We start from the raw sequence: 27,523 nt of genomic DNA, 5'->3' as shown, positions 1-27,523 counted from the left end.
ATTATGGACAATTTTTCTGGGGACAGAAATTTTTCTCTGTATTTCCACCTCCTTAATATGGAAACTCGCTATCTTGATAAGGGACAAGGTGAAAGTGCACACCACCCATGTGGGTTACTATGCGCAGCAGTGGGAACAAAATGTCCCTTGCCGGATTAAGGTGAGGTAGTCTTGCGATTGTTCTGCGGCTGCACATCAGCGAGCAGCAATGCCAAGATGCCTTTTGCCATGTATGATTGTGAATAAATTCTCTGTGCAACTTGTGCTATGGGGAAAGCCATGTTAGGCGGCTGTCAGCCAACTGAACGCGTATGTATACTAGTGGTATGTGAACAGTCTTAGGAGGAGATGTGATCACGCCATGAGATACCATCACGTGTCTCATAGACTGCCAGGGTCTTGAAAGTGTGCCACCTTAATTCAGATACAATGGTGATTTCGTCTTAATTTCCTCTTCACTGCACACCACTATGCACAGAAGCAGACATTAATGCCCAAGTGTTATTTTCCGAATGAGTAATTTTTCTTTGTATTTCTTCATGATCCACTATTATGGAAAACTTGCTGCATAGACCTCTGTGCTTGAGAACCAAAGTCTCTGCATTAACTAGGCACAACTGTATACGAAGCAGACAGGGGTTCCTTGGCTGCTTTTCTCAGAGCAATCTGGCAGTGGCAGGTGTGCTGAGCTGCAGTTAACCCTCTCGAACACTGCATGTTGCCTGCAGTGTGATGAGGGTTTCGAAGGTGCTGCCATTCCTTGAGCAGCCTTTTGTTTTGTGCTTTTCACGCCTTTCTTCCTCCGCCTGAGCTCTCGGCCATTCAGCACCAGGTTCTTGGGATGCATTTGTCTGCCACTGTCGAGGAGAAGAGTTGCTACCATTGTGGACAAACGTCTGGTGATTGACACATGATTGGCTGCTGGTTGGTGGGAACATGGCGTGCAGTGAGGTCCCAAATCTAGCGCAGTTCTCTTCCCTGTTGTGTTTTGTTGTGCCTTCGTTCGGCTAGGATGCAGAGCACACCTGAACGCTTCCCTTCCTGTGGTGTTTTAAGTCTTGGTACGACAGAATGGTCGAGGAGTGGAAAGCAGTAGGGTTATTCAGTAAAAAGGGGGAGCAAAGAACTTGCAGCTACAGTTTTTATTGGGCGCAAGAGGAAGAAGAGCCACTTGGTGTAGTTACCACACAGGCTATCACTTTTTCCCTGTGCCTGTTTTTCTATGTATATGGCAGCATCTGTCCAACATGTAGAGGCATACCAGCTTGTTGCCCACATTTCTCATTTCTTTTGCCGTTTCCTTTTAGACCAAAGACACGGATGTTTTCATCTGTGAAGAGAAAAACGAGGCGGGAGAGGCCACGGATGCACACCCGTTGTGTGGGCTGGTCCTCACGGTAAGCGGCCTCTGTCTTCCTCTTTATTTCGTTCTATTTGCATTTTGTGGGGCAAACATGCAGTGATGGCATAAAGCTAGAGCGTGCAAGAGGACCAGGGTTCAAATCGCGATGCTGTGCAATTCTCCACCAAATTTAAAAAAAATAAAACAAAGATCCACTTGTCAATGGAATTGCATAACTAGACCTGGGGTGTGGCCTGATCTTGGTGACCAGAGGCGACAACGCACTTCCTCACCAGAACAGGATTTGGCCATCCTGTTGTTGTAGTACTTGGCCACAACCTCCTATATGAATACACCAATTAACCCTCGGCCCTCACTCCCCGGTGGCTGCGGAGCAGCTGACCACGGCGGCAGTCAGATCTGTGACGCAGCGGACGGTGCTAAGAATCATTGGCTCCAGACAGGCCGCCACTGGAAACTGAAACTGGCAACGTTTAATGCTACAGCCTTATCCAGTGGGGCTAGTCTAGCAGTGCTGTTCGAAGAACTAGCGGGTGTTAATTGGGACATCATAGGGCTCAGTGAAGTGAGAACAGATGAGGCATACAGACAGACGATAACTAGGTATGGTATTCCTTATCAATCAGGATATAGCATGCAACATGGAGGAATTCTACAGTATTAATGAGAGGGTGGCAGCTATCATAATTAGAGGCTTAATAAGGGGTACAAACTGAAGGTGGTACAGGCGTGCGCGCCTACATCCAGGCGTGATGATCAGATCATCGGGAGCTTCTGTGAAGACATAGAATTAGCAATAAGCAAAGTAAGAAAACTGTACTCTGTACTGATGGGTGACTTCAATGCGAAGGTAGGAAATTGAGCAGGCTGGAGACCAGGCGGTAGGCTCTAGAAATAGCAGAGAGGAGTTATTAGGAGAGTTCGCAGATAGAAATAATCTACGGATCATGAATAGCTTCTGCAAATAAGAGAACAGGAAATGGACATGGAAGAGCCCCAGTGGTGAGACTAAAAATGAAATAGATTTCATGCCATGTGCTCACCCTAGCTAGCATCGTGCAGGATGTGGAGGTCCTCAGAAAGATGTGTTGTAGTGACCACAGGATGGTGAGGTCTCGTATCAGCTTAGATTTGAAGAGGGAATGGAAGAAACTAGTGAAGCGGAAGCCCATTAAAGAGTTAGCAGTAAGAGGGAAAGTAGAGGAATTCAGGGTCTTAGTGCAGAACAGACATGTTCAAGAAGTGTTCAAGAAATGAATGATAATCTCGCAGCTATCATTACAGAATGCACAGTAGAATTTGGCAGTTGTATGGTTAGACAGGATACCGGCAAGCTCTCTCAGGAACCAAAAAATCTGAGCATGAAAGCATATAACCCCACAGACAGAATAGAACTGGCAGAGCTGTCAAAGCTAATCAATAAGCACAAGGTAGTCAGCATGGGGAAAGTTAATATGGAGAGACTTGAGCATGTTCGAAAGACCAGAGGTAGCCTAAAAGCAGTTAAGAGGAAGCTAGGCTTGAGCAAAAATCAGGTGTATGTGTTAAGAGACAGGGCAATGTCATTAGCAGTATATGGATAAGATAGTTGAAGTAGCTGAAGAGTTCCGCACAAATCTATATCCAGTGTAATCACGACTTAAATGAGAGAGGCAGTAATGCACAGCAATGGGACGTCCCGCTGCAAACGAAAGGGAGTAAAGAAAGCCTTAGGAGTAGTGCAAAGGGGGAAAGTACTGTCGAGAATCAGGTAATAGCAGATCTGGTGAAGGATGGTGGGGAGATTGTGCAGTCAGCTATGCGTATGACAAGTAGTGTAGCCCTAAAACGGAGGGACTTCAGCCTGGACATGATGCAGCCGAAGACTGAGAGCAGTTGATAGCAGATTCATAGCTATTCTGGAATCCAGGAGATGACATCTTTGTTTTAATAAGGTTTGTTTTGGGCATTTCTGTGGCACCTTTGCACAGTCTGTGAAAGAAGTGTCAGATCGTCCAGATTGGTTTGTGCAAGTTACAGTGAAGATGAGCTTCGAAGCAGTTGAACTTCACAGGGGTGCGATGTTTCTTTTGTTTTCAGGAGCTGGAGAAGATTGGGCCCAATTATGAGAGCCTTGTCCGGAGTGGCCAGGGTCGCAGTGCAGATTCACAGGCTTCCTCAGGCAAGTCCCGTGGCGTTGTCATGGATGCTGGGGTTAGTTTGCAGCGGCACTGTTTCACCTGCGTGCATGTGCAGCAGCGCAGTGGACTGCAGTGAGCACACTCGTGGTGGCTGATTTACCTGCTGGAGGCTGTATATACAGATGGGGGATGTGCCATAGACAGCGATTCCTGTTAAGGCCTTCAATGCCTCATCGTTGTAAGCAGGAGCTGTCGACAGAAATGTCACGCTTTTCAGTTGGTCGAAACGGTCGTGGCGTCAGAGTGCGCGAATTTCAAATGGGGCCAATTGTAATTTGGCTAGTAACCATGCATCCAATTAAAGGGAACGTATAGTGATGCTCCAAGTAAAGTAAATAAATAAATAAATAAAACCAAGTAGGAAATTGGTCGAGTTGGGGAATCGAACCAGGGTCTCCGGAGTGTGAGACAAGCACGTTAACTACTCCGCCATGCCAGCTCGATGGCTTGGAATAAACAAAGGTGCTTCTAGTGAATACGGTGTCTTCGTTGACTCCCATCTTCCTCCTTTCCCGTTACAGCGATGTTCAGGTGTCCACCGATGTCCACCGAGATATGCGAGACAGATACATTTCCTTTCCTCAAAAACCAATTTACCGTCGAGCAAGGCTTAGAGCCGAATGGGCGATGGCGTTCTGTGGACTCCCTGGCAGTGTTGCAAGACGCTGTCGCATTCCACTCTTAGAGGCAAGGCTTAACATCTTAACCACACATTAGTGACACAAGCAGCAACACCGCGCTTAGGGCTTTCGCCTCACCGCACTTTAGGTCAACAAAGCGCCCCCCTGAATTTTCTTGCTGTAATAGCCTCTGACACATTGGGTGTGTTGCACGGTGCAAGCCATCTGATGGTTGCACCCTTTGCGTTCATGAGTTTAGCACTGGACACGTTTAAGGGGCAACGCAGGTCTTGAAATGAGCATTTCTGTTATTGAAGATATTGTACTGAAACTAGGTGTGTATGTGTGGTTCTTCTTCCTGTTTTCAAAAATATAATTAGTTTCGGTATATCTCAGTTAGTTCTCATAATGTAGGAAAATAACTGAAGCCTAATTAGTTAAATTCTTTCGGTTTATTGAGACACTTTCTTTGTACATTTCTTGGTTTCAATTGAAATGGGGCTGTAGCCAGAGACCTGCCATCTGGAGCTACACTAATTATATTTTGTTAAAATACATTATATAAATATGTTAAATTTTGTGAAGGCACCTTAATTATGAAGTATATAGGTAGGTGACATTATGGTTCACAAAATTTGAAATGTTTGTCTCAGCGAAACAAAAATGGATAGCTCCACAGTTTAGTTCTTTCTGAATTCAAAGGTACCAGATTAATTGAAAGTGTGCCATAAAAACATAATAAAAAACTTCTGTAAGGCAACTCATGTTGGCAAAAAACATTAAGGTGAGAAAATCGCGTTTGAAGTGCACGTGCCAGCCATTCGGAGGTTGTTGTAGAGTCCTCAAAGAACAGTGGAATGCGCACGTTCCAAAAATGTATCACAGTAGTGAGCAGTATTAAGTTGTGGGGAAGGGGCCCAGCTTTCAAACAAAACTAAGATGGCGGCCATCGAGGAAGCGGTCGTAGGAAGCGACAGGTGCAAAGTCCTGCTGCATCGCAATTTCACACCTTGATAGGTGTGAAGTATATGGATTAGTTGGAGGCCGAATTTAGACCTCGAAACTTTTTAGGCGGGAACTTTAGCGTGTATTGATCCCTAGTATGACATTTTTGCAAAATCAAAATTTTCGCATATTTTGATCATTTCAAGACCCGCGTATCCCCTTGAAGGAAAAAGCCACCACAGAGTGGCTCATTGTTTATGATGCACGGCTGCTGACTCGAAAGATGCGGGTTCGATCCCGGCGGTCGCATTTCAATACACTCTTCGTACAGTACACTCTTCAGTACACTCTTCGAAAGAGCACTATTTTAATACAGTGCTTCCAAGTTTCATTGTAGAGGAACCAAAAAAAGTTTTGGAATTATATAAGCGAAAAAAAGAAACCAGTGTCGCAAATTTTGGTTGATGGTTCTGTAGTTACCGGTCACGGGGATATTGCGCACCACTTCAGTGACTACTTTCACAGTGTGTTTTCAAATTCCGGTGCTTGTACATCCAGTGACGCAGTACTGTTTGACCTCTGTGATGTAAATTTTGTTTTATACCCTGGCGTAGTTTCAATGCTACTGAATTTAAAAACTAAATCATCATGTGGTCCCGACAACCTTCCTAACGTGTTCCTGAAGCGACATGCTGAATCTGTTGCAAAGTTTCTAGTTATTATATTTCGTATTTCATTACTTCATGGACACCTACCGAGCGACTGGAAGATAGCCAGGGTTGTGCCAATACACAAGAAAGGTGACCGTGCATTATTACAAAATTACCGTCCAATATCGCTTACGTCATCTCGTACTAATCGAACATATTATTGCCAACCAGATTAATGAATTTTTAGATGCGCACACAGTCCTCTCTAATTTCCCGCATGGGTTTAGAAAAGGATACTCAACAATTACACAACTAGTGACAGTTATACATTCACTCGCTTCATGTCTTGATAAGAATGGCCAGATTGATACAATATTCCTTGACTTCAGCAAAGCTTTCGATAGGGTTCCCCACGACAAACTGATATTAAAACTCAGACGTATTGGCCTTCCGGAAATTTTGACCATATGGATATCAAATTATTTAACCAATCGCTACCAATTTGTCGCAGTTAATGAGCAACAATCAGGTTGCCTTCCAGTCGGCTCTGGCGTGCCCCAAGGAAGTGTGCTGGGGCCATTATTATTTTTATTGTATATTAATGACATTACCACTGAACTGGATCCGAATGCGCAAATCAAGTTGTTTGCGGATGATTGTGTGCTCTTTTAAGAAATAACTTCAATTGACGATCAAATCCATCTTAACTCCTGTCTTGCTAAGATTTTTTAATGGTGTGAAACGTGGGACATGAAACTTAACACTGATAAGACCGTCTTTCTTCGGTTCTCTCGCAAAAAAGCTCCGCTTTCTTTTAACTACAGCCTAGGTTCGTCACCTTTGCTGGAAGAGACTAAATATAAGTATTTGGGTGTCACACTTACTAACGCTTCATCATGGAATTTACATATAGATAACATCTGCTCTTCCGCACTCCGCAAACTATACTTCTTAAGACATAGGCTTAAAACTTCTCCCCCTAGCGTAAAATTACTCGCTTACAATTCACTAATTAGACCGAAACTCGAATATGCATGCGTTGTCTGGGACCCGTTTACTAAACACGATATCACCCGCCTAGAAAAGGTACAGAGAAAAGCTGTAAGGTTTATTTACTCTAAATTTTCCCCGTATGACTCACCCTCTGAAATAATGCAGGTTAATGGTATTCAATGTCTTGCACAACGAAGAAAAAATTTACGTTTGGAATTTCTTTACTTGCTTTGGAAACAAGAATTAGCTATTAACCCTGCCCCATATCTGTCGCTTTCAACGTCGAGGTATACACGCCACCATCATCCTAATTCTCTGACGCCGTATTTTGCACGAGCAGATTTATTCAAGTTTTCATTTTTTCCTCGCACAGTAACGGACTGGAATGATTCTTTATTGCCTTTCGCCACACTTTGATGTTTACTAACTTTGTTATTATTGTTTTGTTTGCCATTTTACCCACCCTGCTTGGACCTGTACAAGGTTTGCAGTATTGAATAAAGAAAGAAAGAAATGGAGGCGATGTGCTGAAGGTCCGTGTACTGTGCGGCGTCAGTGTATGTTAAAGAATGCCAGGGGGTCAAAATCATCTGGAGCCCCCCTCCATTACGGTGCCCCTTATGGCGCAAGTCGGTTTGAGATGTTAAAGTCCATAAAATTTTTAAAGGAAAATGAGAGTTGTTTTACAGCGCAGCTCTGAAGAGTTTGTTCATGAGTTGAGCGGCGCCCCTCGGTGTAATCGGCAGAGCGAACGAGCAGCACAGTGGAGGATGGAAGAGAGGGAATGCGGAGCGCAGTGGAGAATAAAAATGCGGCGGTAGCTAAGAGGATGCGAGGACAAAAGTGGAGGATGAGGGTACGGCGGCGATCCACTAAGAGATGGCGGCAGATTGTGCGCACCGTTGTCCGTTCGCCGGGGGAGAGGCTCAGTGGCAGTGGACTACTGTGCACTTCCCACGCCGAAACCCAGAGCTGCCTCCGTTCGGCACTGCGTGTTCCCTATGCACTCTCCTACAGTTCAGATACAATGGCAGCTGCACTCAAAAAATGCATTGCTAAGAAACGTTATTGTCGACCAATTTTTTACTCACCTCCGTCTAGGCAGGCAGTGTCAGTGCACCCGTGAAGTAGGTCTGGTCTGCGAGTTGAAGCAGCTAAAGTACATTCCAATGATGAGGAGGAGGCTCTCACTGACACTGCAATGACTGTTTACTTCAAATTGTGGTCCCCGAGTGGAGAGAAAGCAAAAAATTCCCATTTTTATGTCTCGGCCACAGTCGCAAGAAGGCTCCAAATCCTTTTTTTTTTATTTTTCCTCTTTTAATCATTGCGGAAGCCAGAGATTTTTCCACCTAGTTGGGGTTCACTGGTTAGGGCTTGCACTCTGGCAGACTATCATAGCAGCCAATAAAATGACAGGCGAAGCGCTGGCCAGCCAGCTTTAGGAATTGAGCCACAGAAGGTGGGGGTCCCACAGCACAACATGGCTTCTCCTTGGCAGCGAGTGTTTCCAGTATTCTTTGAAAGAGCCCTTCCCATAGACATGCACAAGTCTCTTGCTCCATTGGCATTGCTTTTTATTTTGGCTCCTGGGCGTGTGCCTAGGTGAAGCGGAGCGTGTCTTTTTCTGCATAGCCCCCCCCCCCCCCCCCATAGATTACAGCAAAATTTTTTGTCTTGTTTAGCTGTTGTCTATTGTCTTAACTGAATTTGTCATCATCATGACTGCAACCTGTTCTCAAGAGGAAAAGATGAATTGACCTACAATGAGTATGTAGAACTTGACTGCAGTAGACTCGAGTTAATTCAAGCTTTCGCTAATTCAAACAAATTTCAAAATCTTTGTTGTTCCGTGGATTCTCTTAAATTCGCTTATTTCAAACTTTTTGCTTCTTCCAACGCTCCCAGCACATGAAAAAGCAGTGGCGGAGGTCGGATACTTCAGGTTTGCGGTGCTGCATGAGCTGAAAATTCAGCCCTTCCAATCGGTTAGCTCAGATGCGGGGGGCTGTATCGATCGGGGGCTGGCGCATAGTTTCGTTTTCTGAGCCTTGCTACCAGCCTGCGGCGATATCAGTCGCACACCAGGGAGCCAAGGCTGGCAAAAAGGCCAGTGGCAGCACAGGAGAATTGTGGGTGAGGGAGAGCAGTGGCATCGGGTGCGAAGGAGATTGGTGTAGCTGTGCAACACGGAAGCAATCACTGACACTGCTGCCAACTGTGTGGAAGGAAGAGTTTGGTTTGGTTTGGTTTATCGTGGTTTAACGTCCCAAAGTGACTCGGGCCACTAGGGATGCTGTATTGGAGGGCTCCGGAAATTTCGACCACCTGAGGTTCTTTAACGTGCACTGACATCGCACAGTACACGGGCCTCTAGAATTTCTCCTCCAAAGAAATTCTAGCCGCCGCGGCCGGGATCGAACCCCCGTCTTTCGAGTCAGCAGCTGAGCACCATAACCGCTGAGCCAACGCGATGGCGGAAGCATTTGGAAACAGCTCTCTAGACCTGAGTGTCAACATGAAGGGAATGAAAGGGAGAAAAAGGCGCTTTAGTGGAGGGATATACAGGTTGGCCTCCATCGAAACTGACTGGGCATAGCTGCCCCCTCTTCCACTGCAGACTACCGCTGGGTCTCCCTTGCAGTTGAGAGCCTCTGGAGAGCCTCAAAGTGGTTACCTTTGCTGCCAGCCCCAGAGGAGTTGCCATTTGTGTGTGAAGCTTGCACGGGTGAAGGATGTAACCACTAGACAGACATTGCTGTCATGCTTGTGGCGAAAGTCAACCAAAACGGGCACTGTCATTGAAATCCGCTTCAGCGTCTTGAAAATGGGACATTATTCGTTCAGGACCAGCCGTCTGGGAACTGAGCCTTATGCAGAGTGTGGAAAAAATGGGCGCACCCCATTGGAGGCGTGTGGTGCGCATGTTGGTGCCCACAACATGCGGCATAAGAAGTGCTAGCTAGGTTGATGACTTCGGTCTACACGGTGGCATGTAAGTATGCTTGCAGCTGTAACGAAGCAATGTCTATAACCAAGATGTCACGGGGCCCCTTTGAATTTGGTATAACGAGGTTGAGCTACAACAAATTAGCAAGTGTTCACTGTGGTGACCTATTTACTGGGCTAAACACACTGCTGCTGAAAATGTTGCAGTGGATGTCGAGACTAATTGAAAAATGAAATTGGACCATCATACCTTGAACGACTGGATCCAGTGCAAAACCTATACTCCATCCCATAACTAACTTGCAGCACTACCAAAGGCAGAGATCTCCTCAGCCAATCGGGAGAGTGCGTAAACATAGTGCTCCGCACCTAGCCGTCTGTGTGTCGCCTGCTCGCGGAGTACACAGATATGATTAGAAAAGAGTATAAGTCAATGCCGTCTACATACCGTCTCCCTGTGCTTGCTTATACACGCTAAATCAAGCATTTTGCATGATGTTACGCCATTTTTCACATTCGTACTTTTAGTTAGCGCATGGATACGGAGACAGAACGATAAGGTCAGCCTAGTGGCGCCTAGTGGTGGTTAGAATGGGAAGGATTTTCGTCAACAAATCCACGCTTCTCTTTAGAAATAAAGCAAATTATTGGCAAGATAAGACGAAGTGAAAGCCCGGTGCCCCATTTATGGTCAGTGAACATACTGACAACGGCAGCAACAATGACAAATTCAGTCCAAGATGAGAAGTCCTGCTTCGAAGGGCACCGCCATTTTGGAAGTGATTTTTAGAGTATGCAAGAGTCACGCACGCAGAACTCTGGAAATAGCATACATAATGCAAGTGTCCGTTAAGGCTCGATATGAAATAGCGTTTTGCACATTCGCACTTTAAAGCAGGCTATCCCGTATGCCCGTGTGCGTATTTTGTACTGCCACTACAGTCCGCAGCGTCGGAGCATTGCATGTGCACTCGTGGAAGCTTTGGTAGTGCTGCGTGGAACTACTGGGATGGGGAGTATAGGGTTGCATCTCTCAATTCGCACATACATAACATCACCAGTAAATAGTCTTCACTTGGATGCGAATGAACTGCCCCCTCGCAGACAGAAGAAAAATGCTTTCATGTCCCTCCATTCTGAAAATAAGGTCATTATCAAAACACCTCTGTTTCCCCATAGTTTCCAAGTGCACTTCCAAAGCTCTAAAATAAACCTTATCAGGCTTGCTACTCCGCTTTGCTGGTTTATGCCAAGAATTAAGAATACTAGCCGCCCTACCTGGTATTAGCCCAAGACATGATTTATTGCCACCCTGGTACAGCCTGTCTTCTGAATGCGACTACACATTAACACACTTTCGTAAGACGCAAACACCACACGAACACATACTACAAGAATACCTAGCTCTAAAAGAAAAATATATGAACTGCACTTTACACAGATGGCTCAAAAAGAGAGTCGTGTCAGATAAGTGCTGTTGTACAAGGTAACTGGGAAAACAATAGTAAGACTACTGTGCATCTATATTTACCGCTGAATGTTATGCTGTCTGCGTAGCTGTAGACAAAATAACATCAATGACAACATGATTGTTTACTGATTCCCTGAGCTTACTCACAGCATTACATTTCAGAAGTGCAGCTGAACCCCTAGTTGGAAGCGTCATTCACAACATAGAAAAAGCCACAACACAAGGACACACGATAAGATTCTGCTGGGTCCCGAGCCATGCCGGTATAGATGGAAATCAGAGATCCAAACTGTGTGCTGCACAAGCATGGAAGAAGGAAATAAAGAAAATACACATAGCCTACAAAGATAGCATTAAGTTCGTACAGTATAAGCTGAGAGATGATTCGCAGGCTAACGGGAAAGATGAAGTAAATAAGTTACACCTGGTAGAACCCATCATTGGAGAATGGAAGACATGCACACACCAAGAACGTTTCATTGGAGTTATTTTATGCCGTCTCCGTATTGGGCACGCACACTTTACACACAACTTCCTACTAACAAAAGAAAACAAACCTTTTTGTGAAGAATGCGAAGATGAACTTATAGTGACTAAACTACGTTTTATTCTTATGCATGAAACCTGAATCACTGAGAATTTTGGATTGGAAAACATTTATTGTCAGCACTGAGCCCTAGTGGGCATTATACTAGGCGGCTTCGAGCCCATGGCTCTTGGCGACCTTGTGAGCCCACTCAGTGGCCCGGACTTGCGTCAACGGGTCTGAGCTGGCCAGTATAGCCTCCCACCGCTCTAGAGAAGGGACTGGTAGTAGGTCCGCCGGTGGCGGCGCCTTTTTGCATCTCCATAAAATGTCATATCCGGCTATCTCGCCGCATTGTTTGCAAGTAGCGTTGTATTGTGTTGGATACATGTGTGCTAGTCTCGACGGGCTAAAGAAGGCACGCGTCTGGAGCCGACGCCACGTTACCTCCTGGCTTTTGTCGAGCTTTTTGTCTGGTGGCGGATAGATCCTCCTTTCCAGTTTAAACTGATTGGTGTATTCGTGAAATGATATGAATGCATCTCTCGTGAAATTTGGGGACTCAACCCGGCCCACTGCTCGGCTGACATAATCTCGAGCTACACTGTGAGCCAACTCGTTTCCCCTGTTCCTCGAGTGTGCCGGCACCCATATTAGTTCCACCTCTCTTTGGTCCCAGTCTTTATCTCTTAGGATTCGTTCTGCCTCCTGGGAGAGCATACCCCGCGCAAAATTGTTGATAGCCACCTTGGAGTCGCTAATTATGGTGACTGCTTTGGTGCTGGCCATTGCCATGGCGATAGCCGCCTCCTCCGCTGTCCCCGAGTTTTTTGTTTTGACCGAACCGGCCGTTAATGTTTGACCCGAGTCGTTCACGGCCACGACCACAAAGGAGTCGCCTCCTTCGTATTCCGCCGCGTCTACATAGGTTGTGTATTCCGAGCCTTCGAGCTTGGCTTCAAGGGCCTTTGCTCTGGCTCTCCTCCTGCCTTCGTGAAAAGCAGGGTGCATGTTTTTTGGAAGTGGTTTAATAGTGAGTAATTTTCTAACTTTGGTCTGTAATTTTGCCTGCGCGTTTCTTTCCAGAATTCTATCATGCAATCCTAGGTTGCTCAGGATCTTTCTCCCCGGGGGTGAGGTCGCAAGCCTCCTTAATTGCGCAAATATATGTGCCTCGCATAGTTCCGTGGTGGTGTTGTAGATCCCCAGTTTAAGAAGTCTTTCCGTAGGAGTGCAGTGGGGCAGCCCCAATGCTGCTTTATATGCCTGCGTTATGATCCCATCTATTTTGTTCTGTTCTGCCAGCCCTAGCTTGAGGTAGGGAACAGCGTAAACTATTCTGCTTATCACGAAAGCCTGAATCATTCGGCAGAGATCTTTCTCTTTGACTCCCCGTCTTTTGTTAGCTATTCGCCTTATGAGCCTGGTTGTCATGTTAATTGTGGACTTAAGCCTGTTTATTGTCTCTGTGTTCTTTCTATTGTCCTGTATTATAAGTCCTAGGACCCTGATTTTGTCAACTCTGGCTACCGGAGTCTCATTTACCAGTATGTGAATGTCTCCTGCGTTGGTATCGCGTTTCCTAGCCCCCCGGATCACCAGAAGTTCGGATTTGCTTGGCGAGCATTTTAGTCCTGCCCATTCCGCGTAATCCTGGACAATATCGATCGCGTGTTGGAGATTTTGTTCTATTTCCCCATCGTTTCCTGTATGCGTCCATATTGTTATGTCATCCGCATATAGCGTATGGTTTATACCTTCGACAGTCTTCAATAGCGGCGGTAGGTTCTTCAACGCCAGGTTGAATAAGAAAGGAGAGAGCACTGAGCCCTGCGGAGTTCCCTTGTCTCCCAGCTTAATAGTTTCTGACTGGATGTCTCCTAGATTTATTTCTGCGGTTCTGCCGGTTAGAAAGTCTCTTACATAATCGTAGGTCCGCTTCCCAGGGGCAATCTCCGCCAGATTAGTTAGTATGACCTCGTGTTTGACGTTATCGAAGGCTTTATGTAGGTCTCGGCCCAGTATAGTTTTGGCGCCCCCTTTGTTGGGCGGGTCTATGATGTCTGCTTTGAGCTGGAGCATGACGTCCTGCGTGGACAACTTGCTCCTGAAGCCTAGCATTGTTTCAGGAAATACCTCCCTTTCCTCTGCGTATTCCTGGAGTCTGTTTAATATGACATGTTCCATCAGCTTCTCCAGGCAGGACGTTAGCGATATCGGCCTGAGGTTGCCCACTTCAAGTTTCTTCCCGGGTTTTGGAATAAAGATTACTTTGGCATGTTTCCATTGTGAAGGTAGAGTACCTCGTTTCCATATCTCATTTAGGTAATCTGTGACTGCCGTGACCGAGACTAGATCTAGGTTCCTTAGCATTTTGTTGGTTGCCCCATCTGCCCCCGCTGCCGACGTGGTTCTTAGTTGACTCATTGCTCTCCATACCTCCGCTATCGAGATGTCCTCATCTAGCTGTGTGTTCTCTGCTCCTTGGTAAGCTGGAGATGAACCCCCTTTGTCTGTGTTAAGGTACCTGCTCTTCAGTTCCTCTATTAGGTTCGCGGCTGTTCCCTGGTATTTGTGAATCAATCGTTTAAGCTGCCCTTGTGCCGCCGACTTTGTTTGTCCTGGGTCTAGTAAGTGGCGAAGAAGATGCCACGTGTTCTTGCACCCTAGCTTTCCATTCATTTCATCGCAAATTTGTCCCCAGTGTTGACGCTGAAGCTCGTTTGTGTAGTCTTCTATCTGTTTTTCGAGTGTCGATATTCTCTTCTTTAGCCTTCTATTGTGTTTCTGTTTTCTCCACCTCTTCAAGAGGCTCTCGTGGGCTTCCCACATGTGGGCCAGCCTCGAGTCTGTGATGTCATGTTCGGTGGTTGGGGTCTGTCTAGTGTGACTGTTTACGTCTCTTTTGAGTGTCTCAACCCATTGATTTAGATCCGATATCTCCCTCGGAGCGGTTCTGTCCCGGACTTTTCGGAGGGTGTCCCAGTCTGTCAGCTTCGTTTCGCGCAGCTTCCCCTTCATCGGCCTGGTTTGTGTTTCAATCTCTATGATAAAAAAATATTTTGCTCCATTTTAGAACAAACACATTCCTTTTCATCCAGCCTTGATTTTAGGTGAAGAGGCACTTGCTGATATGCCATATGTTTTTAGCTTTTTAAAGGTAGCAGGCGTCCTTCCAAAGCTCTGAATTCTGACCCTGTGCTTGGCTACATACAGTGATACACCTCAGCCGCTTTCTCATGCGTGCAAAGGCTGAGGCCTTCGTTTCATTTGTTGGGAACGCTGAGGTTCTTGCCCAGCCAAGATGGTCACTGAGAATACCCAACCTTTAAAGTTTATACCATTAGCCATTTCAAAAAAAAAAAAAATCCCTTTATCATTACCAGGCAGTACAACCTAACTTTTTAGTCCCTTTACACCACCATTGTATTGCACTCTTTTGTAAAATTCTGCAGAAAACAATTTTTCTATACCTTGAGCTTGGCACATGATACTCTTAGATGCTTATGTGACACTAAGCCCAACACAGCACAAAAAGGAAATTGGGCCAACAGAGTGCCCATTTAATCCCTGATGGTTCATATCCGGATGCGAAAAAATCTTTAATTGCATGTTTATGCATTGCTAGTGCTTGGAGATTTAGTGGTATATTTCCATTATTGATTTTGCATGTGTTTTCCTTTTGCGACTTTTCTGTGCCCATAATGAATTGATGCCCGTGGTGCTTTCCATTTCGTGTTCAGTAAAAATATTCTGGCCATTTGATCGGCTACCAATGTGTTCTTTAGCTTTTGTTAAGGAAACTGAGTCCCGATTAACAGTAGCCCTTGATGCTTGTTTTTTTTTTAGGCTCATCTGCTGCTGGAAAGAGTAGAGGCACCAAGCGGAAACTTCTGGGGGAAAGTCAGACAGCAACCTCAGGGAAGAAAAATAAAAGGTGCGCTTACCATCAGACTTTGCTACATGCAAATCTGCACACCTTGTAACAGGATTTTGAAGTAGTGTTCATATGCATGTATTATGTTGGTAAACAGGCTGATAAAATGTTGCCTCTGTTTCTGTGCAATGTAGATTTCAGTGATCAGTTCCAGCAGTTGCTGCATAGGTGTCACTGTCTGTCTAGGACGCGAGTCAGAAAACCAGAGAGGTGTACGTCTCCAAAAACAATGTTTACTGCAACAATCAAGATCAACTACAAAACTAAAAAACAGAGGGTTACATCACATAGATAAACATGCAAAAATCAGGCAGAGTTCCCACATGCAGGTGGTTTTAAGAACGACATCAAATAGTTCTAATTAGAGTCTTTTTAGTCCATGTAGAAATCGAATGAATGATAATGAAAACAGTCCGATCGGTACTTAAGGTGGATGAGGAATGTCGCTAGAGGAGACCTCGCCGGGGCCTGCGGTGCGTAGCCAAAGGAGCGTCACGACGGTCCGGATCGTTGCCGGGATGCGTCGACCTAGGAGGGCAACCTCAGAGCGTGTTTCCTTCACCGGCGTCAAAACTCGAGTCCCTTTGTCTGCCCTCGGGGCGGCCGCACGGAGGGCATACCGTCCTCCTCGCCCCGCGGGTGCATTGCGCCCATGTATCTTCGCGGCAGTGGTTTCACACGCACTTGCGGTCCCCAAAGCTGCGCGCCCACGCCGTCTGGTTTTCTTCGGTCTCCGTGTAAACGATTATTGCTTCCACGCAAATGCGCGCACTTTGCACCGTCTGCTTCGCTCCTTCGCCGTTGCTACGCCGGCTTCGTCCACTGCGGGCCCTACTTTCTATCTTCTTTTCCTTTCTTGGCGGGGCGTCTCGCACTCAGCCGTGACAATAGGGAAGTGCCTTTAGTAAAATTCAGCCTAGCATGTCTCTGGGGGTCTTCACGCAGTGAGAGGGGTATAGCTTTTTGTGTTTTCCTTTCTTGGTGTGGCTCATACCTGAGTAACGGGTGGAACTGCTGCGTCTTAAACTGCTGGCATCACCCTGCAGGAAACGTAGAGCTTAAGGTTTAGGCCATTCCTTTGTTGTAGCACAGCTATGCGATACTAATGGATGCGTAGTGTCATGTGACCGGTGGCACAGAGGGACAGCTGTTGTTGCTCGAAGAGACATGCCAGGAATCATGGAAATTTGGTAGCGTAGCTAGCGCATGCCAAGCACACAAAAACTTTGTCCACGTCGTCACCGTTCGCTGGGTTTGTAGCAACGTACTGAAAATAATAAAGGACAGAAGTTTTCCCTGAGGAACGCCAGATGTGACGTCACTAACATGTGATGAAAAGTTGTTGAAAACTTTGAACAGCCTCCAAAATTGAATAAAATTCTAGATCCAGGAGACAGGCAGTCGAAATAAAGTGATGACAATTTAGCTATGATGCAACAATGGGAGACACAAGCAAATGCTCTGGAAAAGTCTATGAATATGAAGTCAGTCTGTAGTTTTCTTCCATGCTCTTTTCAATGAGTTGTGCATCACAGGAGAACCGTTTTTTCCAGTGAACCTGGGTAGTACGGGCGCCCAGTGCTAGTGCCCATTCCTGGCAGGACACATGGGGCTCCAAGCGTCAAAAAAAAAAGTTAATTCTTATGTAGATTGGTTTCAATAAAGAAAATTTGGATTGTGTGCCATTTACCTACCTCAACACTTGGAGGAGCGGCAAGTTGTGCAAGAGCAATCTTTTAACCACCTCCGGTGCACGTGTTTGCAGTTCCGCTTATACCCCTGCCACACGGCAAATTTAATGTCATTCCCATCGAATGACATTCGTTCAAAACGACATTAGTTTGCTGCCACACGAGAAAATCTAATGTCATTCGATGAAAACGACATTAGGTATCGAATGAGTTCCCTGAACACATTCGCCTGCGACGTCCGAGCTAATGTGTTCCCTCGACACCAGAGACTTGGTGAGAATATACACCGAAAAACACGATTACAAAAACGTCACAAGCACTGTAATATTTCCGCGTCCCTACGATTGTGCTGTCGTTCATTTATGTATATAAAAATGCCAAATAGAATTGGAAAAAAATAAAACTCACTCTCGCTACCAGCCTTGCGTGGTTAACATTCACAACATGGTGACGCCCAGCTAGCCCGCTTCGGACCGAATACTGCGTCGCCGCTGCATTTTTCGACGCGATAGCTTGCTCTAAACGGTTATATTCGCTTTTATTTTGTGCATTCTCATCCCTCCGTAACAATATAGGTTTGAAATATCAGTTGCTTCTGAGATAAATTTCAGAATTTCTTGATGCTAGGCTTAACTATGTACGGCGTACACTGTCGTCATAGCAACGACCCCGAGCGAAGTATTTCTCCAACTTTGCACTAGAATCTACATTTTCATTTCATCCAATTGATTTACATTTAAAAAAAAACAAAGCCTTCGAATGCATTCATTACTGCTGTTAATAAAAGAGAAAAACGTTTTTTCGGCACTCAGTTCAGGAGGTTTGACTTGCTATCCTCTAGATGGCGCCACAGTGTGTTATGCTTCTCGCGCGCTACGCTAGTCACACCCAACCACCGTGCTCCCTACTAAAACTGTTGTGAGGACGGGCGGCAGTGCGCGCAAGGTGCGCCCGTAGCATGCGCAAAGCTTTTGCGGACGCACAGCTAATACTGTCTAATTTCACCATAGAGAGCATTTCACAATATGACGTCCGCCATTTGCCTGCCGCCGCTGGCTGATGTTTGGCTTGGACTTGTGGTGGATAGCAGTGATCAACACGTTATTGAAATCAACGTTTTTAGATCCCTCGCACAGCGCGCCTATCTATATACGTTGATTAAAATGAGGATGAAGATTTTAGAATCGGTTTCCATTAGCAAAGCAATACTTTTTGCAACGTATTGAAGCATACATCGAAATTTTTGTATGCTGTACTCACTGTACTCTCTTTCCATCGCAATCGCCATCATTTGCAAATGACATTAGTTTTTGCCGTGTAGCAGCGCGCAGAAAAAATGACATTAAGTCGAACAAATGTCATTCGATGAGAATGACATTAAATTTGCCGTGTGGCAGGGGTATTAGTCACGCAAGTGCGGAAGGTGCTTTTGATCTCCATTAGCTTAAGACTGTGTGCCTTGTGGCATCCTTTGCTTTGATTTGAAACAGAGTGCAGTGGAGGAATAAAAGAGAGTTGACATATTTGGAGTTAGCTGAGCTCAATCATGCTGAGCATGATTGAGCATGATGCAAAAACAGCGCAAAAAAACGACCAACAAGGTAGACACAGGACGAGTGCTGACTCACAACTGAGTCTTTATTCATAAAGGGAGGAACGTTTTACTAAGCTACGAGTTAGGAGGTTGACTTTTATGCGGCAGTATACGTTGATTGCAAAGTTCACCACGTAAAGGTAGTATGTTCCTACAGCAGACTTTTTTGCCTCGGTCCTACCTTGGTTTTGCCTCGGCAACCTGTAAAGGTTGCCTTCAATCTTTCAGGCAGTTTTCTGCGTGAGTGACCTCATCACAGGCACCTGCAGTGTCATTTCTGTAGCCACATATGCATGCCCCTGGCAAACTCAAGGAACTCCTATAGTAACCTGGTACAGCCTTTTATACGCAAATATGAGCAATTGTTTGGGGATGTGCATGGTAGTAAGTGCTTTGTGAGTGAAAAAAATGCATCTGTTTATCTAGCAGGCTTTGCTCAGTGGTGAATCCTGTGTGTTTCAGTGACCTGGTGATGCCCAAGTTACCACCGAATGGCTACCCCCTCGACCATCCGTACAACAAAGATGGCTACCGGTACATTCTGGCAGAGCCTGACCCCCACGCACCTTTCCGCCAGGAGTTTGATGAGAGCACAGACTGTGCAGGGAAGCCCATTCCGGCCTGGCTGTATCGCAAGCTGCAGCCGTCATCCATACTGCTAGCGATGCACGACCGAGGTGAGTATTGGTGGAAGAGTATTGGTATAGTTCCGATATTTATTTATTTATTAGTACCTGAAAGGCCCACTAGGGGCATTACATGAGGGGTGGGCTAACATATCATTTAATTAAATCAGTGATGAATGATTTGAAGGATTCCAGCAGGCCAGGATGGATGAAAGCTTCAGCGGGCAGGTCGTTCCACTCTCTTGCGGTCTGGGCGAAGAATGATTTCATACCCCTGTCACACGGGCACTTTCGATCCTCATTGAGTCAATGCTCATCGAACTCAATGCAGATCGACGGTTGTCACACGGCCACTTTCAAGCGCAATCGAGCTCGATCCTGCTTGACTCGATGCCGGCCCCTCAAGAGTGCTTGAGGTTCCAAGCACAATCGAAAGCACTCTCGCTCTCACGAAGCTATAAAAGTAAACACTAGTTAACAAAACAAAACTACAACTGTTGCTGTTGTAATCGATTAAAATGCAAGACAGAACATTTTCAGGCACTATGCCTGCTTATGTGCAAACATATTTATAAATAATCTCGACACCACGCTCCAAGCTTCTACGTCAGTGTAAACAATAAAGATGGCGTCCTCCAGCTCGTCGACGCGCAACTGATGGAGCGTGCGCGAGACAGCCGCTCTCTTCGACTGCTGACAAGACCGCCTAGATAATTTGCGGCGCCAGAAGAGAAACGCCGCAGTCTACGCAGAAATCGCGGAGGCGTTGCGGACCCTCGGGTTCCATCGCACAACAGCAGAGGTACAGAGGTGCGTCGCACGTCTGGCTACGGATTTGGCTGCCGCTGCCCCCGACGGCACAGTGTTGCCGGACATCACCTTGTTATGGCTGTTGGAGGAACATTTGGCGCCACCTAGCAAACATGAGGGAAACTTCTCAAGGTGCATTGAAAATGCCAGTGTAGCACCGGATGTTTAAAGCGTGCTCGAAAATCTCGATGCAGATCGAGTTCAATGAGCATCGAAAGTGCCCGTGTGACAGTGGTATCAGATGCGCAGAAATGGATGCTCGAGTTGTATGAACAGCTTTCGGATGACTGATGCGAAGTGAAAGGCGTTGTGCAGGGTTGATAACGGAATGACTCAAACGGGAATGATAAAACCTGTGGAAAAGTTAGTGTGTGGCTATTTTCCAATGGGATTCAAGGCTGGGGAGGTTGGCTTTCATTTTCAACGCTGTTATGCTCGTATGGCATGAATAATCAGTATATGCGAATCTTATCGCACGGCTCTGGACAGACTCGAGGGTTCTGGCTAGGTTAATTTGTTGGGGGTCCCAGACTGAGCATAAATATTCAAGTTTAGGACGGACAAGAGTTAAACAGGTGGGCAGTTTTACGGAAGCAGGTGCCAAACGCAAGTTACGCTTTAGATAACCAAGAACACGGTTAGCTTCGTTGGTTATGTTCATTATGTGGGTGGTCCAAGACAGATCCTGTGTTAGGCTGATGCCGAAATAGTTATATGAAGATGTGTGGGAAATCATGGAACCTTGAAGGGTGTAGTTGGGATTCTTTGCAAGAGTGGTTGAAAGGAAATAAAGTATGGCATGGTCTGTATGCTTCCCTCCTCGTTACTGGATTTGCTCGGATTCAATGGGAGCCATTTCGACAGTGTTTATCTCGCAACTTTACTTTGCCTCAGTTGCTGTGGCGGGGGTGTAAGCTTAATGCCTTCACCTTTAGGGGACGGTCAGTGCGCTCGGACTTGTAAGTTCGCTGCGGCAAATGGTAATCTTTGTCCGAGGGCATTCAATCAGAAAGTACGTCCCACCAGAATGTGAGGTAGCGTTGTTTTCAGTGTGAATATAGATTGGACCAGCTGAATATCTGACATTCAGCTTTCAAATTTGTAACAACCTGTGACGAAGTGAACTCGTATGGCTTCCAGGCTATTAATGAGGACTTGTGCCCACATGATGCTGGCATATTCAAGGATTGGCCATTCATTGGTTACGTACTGTGCTTTTTTTAACATATTTACTATGAAGGCTGCTTGAAATTTCTCCTAATAAAGTTGAGAATGTATCCTGCTTTCAGGGTCTGAAGAAAAAGTAACTTTATTCATTTACTCATGTTGCCTCCAAGGATCGGAGTATTGTACGAGGAGGGGAGCAATACTCCAAGGATTAAAATAATTTGGCTGCATGGATGGGGTTGTTCTTTCGGTTAAAGCAGGCATAACAACACTTGAAAACATTTACGGGTACGGCCTCTTTTGAAACCAACGGGGAAATGTTTTGACGTAGTGATTTTATTTTATTTATTTATTGTACCCTCAGGGCCAAAGGCATTACAGAGGGGGAGTGGGTTAATTAGGATAAAGAACAATGAATACAATACAGTGAAAACAGGTAGTACAAAATAAATTTTCTCCAGAATAAAACAAAACATTCACAAAGCGTAAATAACATAAAATCAATGTACACAACACAGTGGAAACAGATATAACACATGATCAACTTCCTTTTGATTAAACAATGTTAGCTATTGCGTCGTGAAAGGTTTTGTTGTCTGCAATGGCTGCAATATCGGGGGGAAGGCGGTTCCATTCCACAGATGTGCGAGGAAGATGTGACTGAAAAGAAGATTTGGTGTGGCATGTTGGGATGGCAACCTTGCGGTGGTGATCGATGCGACGTGAAATGTATTCTGGGGGTGATATGAAATAGTCGTGAAGCGCAACGTGATGATATAGCTTGTGAAATAGTGTTAGGCGACCAATTTTATGGCGAGATTGTAACGGTGGGAGTGACACGTTAGATTTCATGGCTGTGATGCTTGCCGTACGGTTGTAATTTGAAAGAATGAAGCGAACGGAATTATTTTGGACTAGTTCCAAGGAATATACGAGGTATATAATTAGATATTATATAAAAATGGCAATAAATAAGCCTATCTGTAACCTAGACTGCTCACACCAGCCAGTCTATATCCTGCGTGTGGCTCGGTGGAGAAGAACATTGTGAATGTGTGCTGTTTTATGATTACTCAGATGTTTATAATGCTTCAAGCCTTGAATGACTCAGGTACTAAAAGTTCAGAGCAAGCTGCACATTGCTGCAATTTCCTTACAGTCCTCATAAGTTACTTTGTGGAGTAGCATTTTGTGAAGTAAAATTATGTGCTTTCAGATTTCATAACCGGTTGTGTAAAGGTGCTTGTGAATTGCAGAACTGAAGTTGCCTGACCAGTAGCATGAATGCCCGTGGTGCATGAAATGTTTTTTTTTCCCGCTCTAGCGCCGCAGTTGAAGCTCTCGGATGACAGGCTGAGCGTGACAGGAGAGAAGGGCTACTGCATGGTCAGGGCTACGCATGGTGAGTTCGCTGTCTGTCTCCTGGCGTCTTTGCAAGGTTGATAACAGTGTTGGAGAGCACCTGGCATACACGACAGCAAGAGCAGATTTCAGGTTTATGCTGTCTGTAAGCAGTCAGGAGGGTCGCCATCCTGTGCGTGGGTAGTAAGGAAGCAGATGATAGAAATCTTAGCAGCAAGTGTTGGTGAAAGTTGCCAACAGAGTAGGCTGGGTGACTCAAGTGTGGATGATTGGCAGGTCCGAAGACATTTGTGGGCCATTCATGAAGGAAATAAAGTGGATGGTGTGGTATTGCACAAGTAGGGACCCCTTTGTTTGGACAGCCAAAAACAGTTCAAAGCAGAACGTCCCAGCCCGTGCAGCTGACTTTTGGTTGCCAGTGAAGCTTGGTTACGGAAGTAATCAGATTGTCTCTAAAGGTTCGCATAAGCTCGAGCCACCCATTCTGTTGCATGTACCGTACGACAGTGTTAAAACCTGGTATTAGTAGCTACAGTTTTCAATGCCCAGGGAGCCACCATTGTGGAAGACATACTTGGCGTCATTGTACATTTTCCTATTGTACACAGTTCAAGCAAATTATAAGATTGAAATGTGCTAGGAAAAAGAAAATGACTTGCAGCTTTTTTAATGCGAGTTTTTAAATACAGTCGCCGACTGTTTATTCGGACCTCACGGGGACCGCGGAAATGTCCGAATAAACAGGTGTCCGAAAAAACAAATTCAGAAAAAAAAGAGAAAGAAATCGTTTATTTACAGTAAAAACTCGTTAATTCGACACTGACGGGACCGCGAAAAATTGTCGAATTATCCGAATGTCGAATTATCGAATGAACAACAAAAAACAATGTTTGCCGCAACAGGAAGTATACCTTTATTTGGCAAGGAAATCTGTAATCACCGTCTGCTTTTTCGAGCGAATTTGAGCGACTACGATAGCTCTAACAGCTGCCAGGTGCTCCGCGGCACACGCGCCGTCAGGGATTTGTTCACAGAAGTCCTCCCGCACGGACAAGGCTTCTGCGGCTTCTTTCACCGTGCACTTCGGCATTTGGGACAACTGCTCAAAATCGTAAATCGTCGTCGTTGTCAGCGCCTGTCACTTTAATTATTTCATCCTCGGTCAGCTGACAGGACACAAAGGCGAGGCGCGCAGGCCCTGCGCGCTACCCACCCGAAAGCAGCGCGGGGAGGAGGTGGGGAGGAGGTGAGGAGAGCGCGGCTCCCCGCTTATCTGTTTTTTCAGCCAGCGGCCGCGGGGACGGCGTTGTTGCTGGGACGCGCGTCTTATCTTTTCTCTTTATCTTTCCTCTGATCTTTTAACTCTCCTCTATCTGCACATGGCAGCGGTGGTGGCTCGGCTGAGCCAGTAGGCAATCCCTTGCAATTTCCTTTCACCCTTCTCTCAGTCGCAACAAAACAGCAACAACAAGCAGCGCAGTAAACACGCTGACAAAGCGCGCATTTACCAAAAAAGGCGCCGTAAATAACCGCGATCGTAGAGACTGCTGCGACACAACAAAGCACAAAAAAAAGACGCCAGCCGCTTCGGCCGCCGCTAACTCGCTTCCTCGGATGGATGGATGATAATATGACCATACGGATGGCCTATCAGCAGTACAGTAGCGCCGCTCATGGCAGTGTTTTTTTCTTTTTGCTCTCGGCAAACCGGCTTGGCGGGCTGCGGAGTGAAGTCGAATTAACCGACGCACGGCAAAATTTGTTCGAATTAACGAGAGTTTCGCCCCATAGACTCCTATGTATAATTGTAGGGACCTCGCGCGCGCGTCGAATTATCCGATTTTCCGAATTAACGGGGGTCGAATTAACGAGCTTACATGCACTGGCTGATCCCGGGCTGGCGTTGCATATGTCTCCTCGCCCAACGCCGCCTCTCCTCCTCCTCCTCTTCTCCGTGCCTTCTTTCACCACCTCCTCTACTTGCCTCCTCCCCCACATCGTTTCGAGAGCCGTCGGGCCTCATCGCATCTGCACCGCTGCGTCAGTAATGCCAACCCTAGGGATTTATCCCTAGATCTAGGGGTTTTTTCTTTCCTTCAGGGATCTAGCGTCTTTTTTGTGAAATCTAGGGATTTTGAGAGGCCGTAGAATTGCTACTCTAAGCGGCTCAATGGCAGGTGTGTCTGATTATTTTGCGCTTGGAACAGAAAAAACTGTGAAAAATGCTAATTACTACTCCTTTATTTTTAGTATTCTGCGGAGCTGAGAGAGGGCGAAAGCAGTTCTGCAACGCGAAATTATCGACTGCTGCACAGGGAGGAAAAACGAAACCATGTGAATTTCAAACGTGCGTGCCAGCTCTGGCGCTTCGAGTGACTGCTGCTCTACGAAAGACGAAGTTGAATTTTAACTTGTGGTGCCTGGATCAAGGCGCTACGTTTACGCTCACCGCTTACCTTTACCAAAAAGTGCCACAATTGTTCGCATTCTCCACGTATGCTAGACCACTTGATTTAAACGTGCTGTTCAACCAAAAAACACATTCAAAGTTGTAAGGAATCACTTTCTGAATTTGTAATTACCAATCTTACGTTTGTATCATTGCTGTGTAACTGTAACAAGATTACATTTTTAATTATGTCAGTTTCTCGGGTTGTCAATCCTTAGTAGTTCCAAAGCTATTTGGCGGTCCTTGATTGCGACTATGATTAATAAATAACTGTGAGGTGAGAAACGCCATTTCACCGCTTCTGAATGTTCTCTATGAGGCGAGAAGGAGTCCTTCATTAATTCAAATATTTTCGTCTTTCTGTGTGCCTCTTAAAACAATCCTTAAAACAACCCTTAATGGTGTCTGAATAAAATACTTTCATGTGTTGACGGGGCTTAGCAGAAAATGCCAGCTCTTTCACCTTGGTATCAACTGCATTTATTTTTCAAAGGGCTGCATAGGTTCTTTGCGCGTAAAGATAAGCCAGCTGAAGGAGCAGCTCAAAATCCGGTGCGGTGAAACGGGAGTCGACTGCTTGTGAGCGTCGTTGCTCACTATCTTTCTCACCAGTGACCACACGTCTCTGTAAAAGCTGGCGCCATCTGTGGGCCCTCTATGTAAGGTAAATCTAAAAAAAAAGGAGCAATTGTGGCTAACACGGTTTTATTAATGTCTGACAAAAGATATAACCAATGGACGAAACAGTGAACTGCGCTGAGACTTTGCTAAAGCTTAAATGGTCGCATTAACAATTAAACAATTATAGGCTAGGGATTTTTCTTCAATCTAGGGATTTTTGGGGGTTCAATCTAGGGAGAAAACGTTGACCTGAGTTGGCATCATTGCGCTGCGTGCTACCACGGCGATCTCGCGGGCTTGCTGCCGCCGGCCTGGTGTTGCATAAGTCAATGCTCACGCGCGCTTCAACGAAACATCTTGATACTGCTACTCGGGGTTCAACAGACCCCTTTCGATGACAAAACGCCGGCTGTAAGCCGCCCTAGGCTAATATCGCATCTCCAGCGCTGCGTCGTGCTACCACGGCGCTCTCGCGGGCTTGCTGCCGGATAAACAAACAAAGCGGCTCCTGGATTGCCTTGAGATGGCTTACTAAGCTGCGGCCGGAACTGGTGTGGCGCGCCACCATGCGGCACGCTACCGAACCACGCGGAAACGATGATGATGAGCGGGAATTTGCAGTAGCGCCACCTCGCGGGGCAGCAAGGAGGCTCAGTTCAAAACAAAAATGGCGTTGAGCGAAGTGAACCGCGCGTCGGTGAGCGTCGGTGCGGCAAGTGCTGCCGGTCGAGTTGGCTCAAGGAGTGTCCGAAAAATCAAACGAGAGGCTGCAAGATGTCCGAACTTTCGGCAGTTGTTATACATTACGGTCTATGGGGAGAGTGGCGGTGCCACGAAGCAGTCTGAATAATCGAGCATGTCCGATTTTTTGGAGTCCGAAAAATCAGTCGGCGACTGTATTTCAAATGTCGGGGACTTGAAAATTTGGCATGAGATCTTTTTTATTCGTAAATAAGTAGGGTAGAAATTGAATTTCTTTTTTTTTTTTAAATCTATTCCCTGTGTCTTGTTGGTGCCTTAGGCTATCTCTACACTGAAAAGGATTAACCAAGGGCACCTGCTTTAGTGTAGAAAAATAATTTTCTTCTGCAGATGAGTGATAAGAGCTCCATTACAGCAAATAGATGTTTACTATCTGACAAGTTTGTTCTTTTCTTTACAATAAACTTTTGCGCTTTTCTTGTTGTCTCTCTAGCATTTCTTTGCCTATTCCGGACTTATCATTTTGCTTGCACAGTAAGGAATTCTTAAAACATGCCCGTTTAAACAGTAGTTTTGTGTTAAGAGTATTAAAGTCAAATCCCCGACTCGGCTCCCACTGAATACAATGCGTTTTGTAGCCACATAAAACAACACCAGCTTATCTCGTATGTATTGGATAAACGTACCGTTTCCACTTTTCGTCGTGCTCGTGCATGATGAAATCACGGCGGTTGTATTGCGTGAGGAGTTGCGCGAGTAAATACGGTAAGAGGGCGATCTTATGCCATTTCGGTTAAGCCTCGCTACCGTTTAGTATGTACCTTTTCTGAGCTCTGGCCAACTACCGTTTAATGAGGTTTTAGTGTA

The 27,523-nt window shown here is 45.8% G+C and overlaps 1 protein-coding gene across 3 annotated transcripts in view; it reads left to right on the top strand.

The window, feature by feature from the left end:
* Positions 1-27,523, top strand: part of ash2 (Set1/Ash2 histone methyltransferase complex subunit ash2) — a 67,855-nt gene that overhangs the window by 19,516 nt on the left and 20,816 nt on the right. For all 3 annotated transcript variants that reach the window (XR_016291693.1, XM_089584325.1, XM_089584324.1), the window contains 5 exons: positions 1,308-1,397; positions 3,443-3,524; positions 15,547-15,634; positions 19,382-19,596; positions 22,847-22,924. Coding sequence is in view for 2 of the 3 variants with exons in the window: in XM_089584325.1 (XP_089440451.1) it covers positions 1,308-1,397; positions 3,443-3,524; positions 15,547-15,634; positions 19,382-19,596; positions 22,847-22,924 (553 nt within the window). In the remaining variant the exon portion in view is untranslated. The remainder of the gene's footprint in view (positions 1-1,307; positions 1,398-3,442; positions 3,525-15,546; positions 15,635-19,381; positions 19,597-22,846; positions 22,925-27,523) is intronic.

The sequence above is a fragment of the Amblyomma mixtum genome, chromosome 3 (genome assembly GCF_055824585.1).
Source record: "Amblyomma mixtum isolate Tamu chromosome 3, ASM5582458v1, whole genome shotgun sequence".
In the NCBI taxonomy this organism is placed as follows: Eukaryota; Metazoa; Arthropoda; class Arachnida; order Ixodida; family Ixodidae; genus Amblyomma; species Amblyomma mixtum.
Note: the sequence above shows the minus strand (reverse complement) of the source record. Positions and strands in the feature narration are given on the sequence as shown.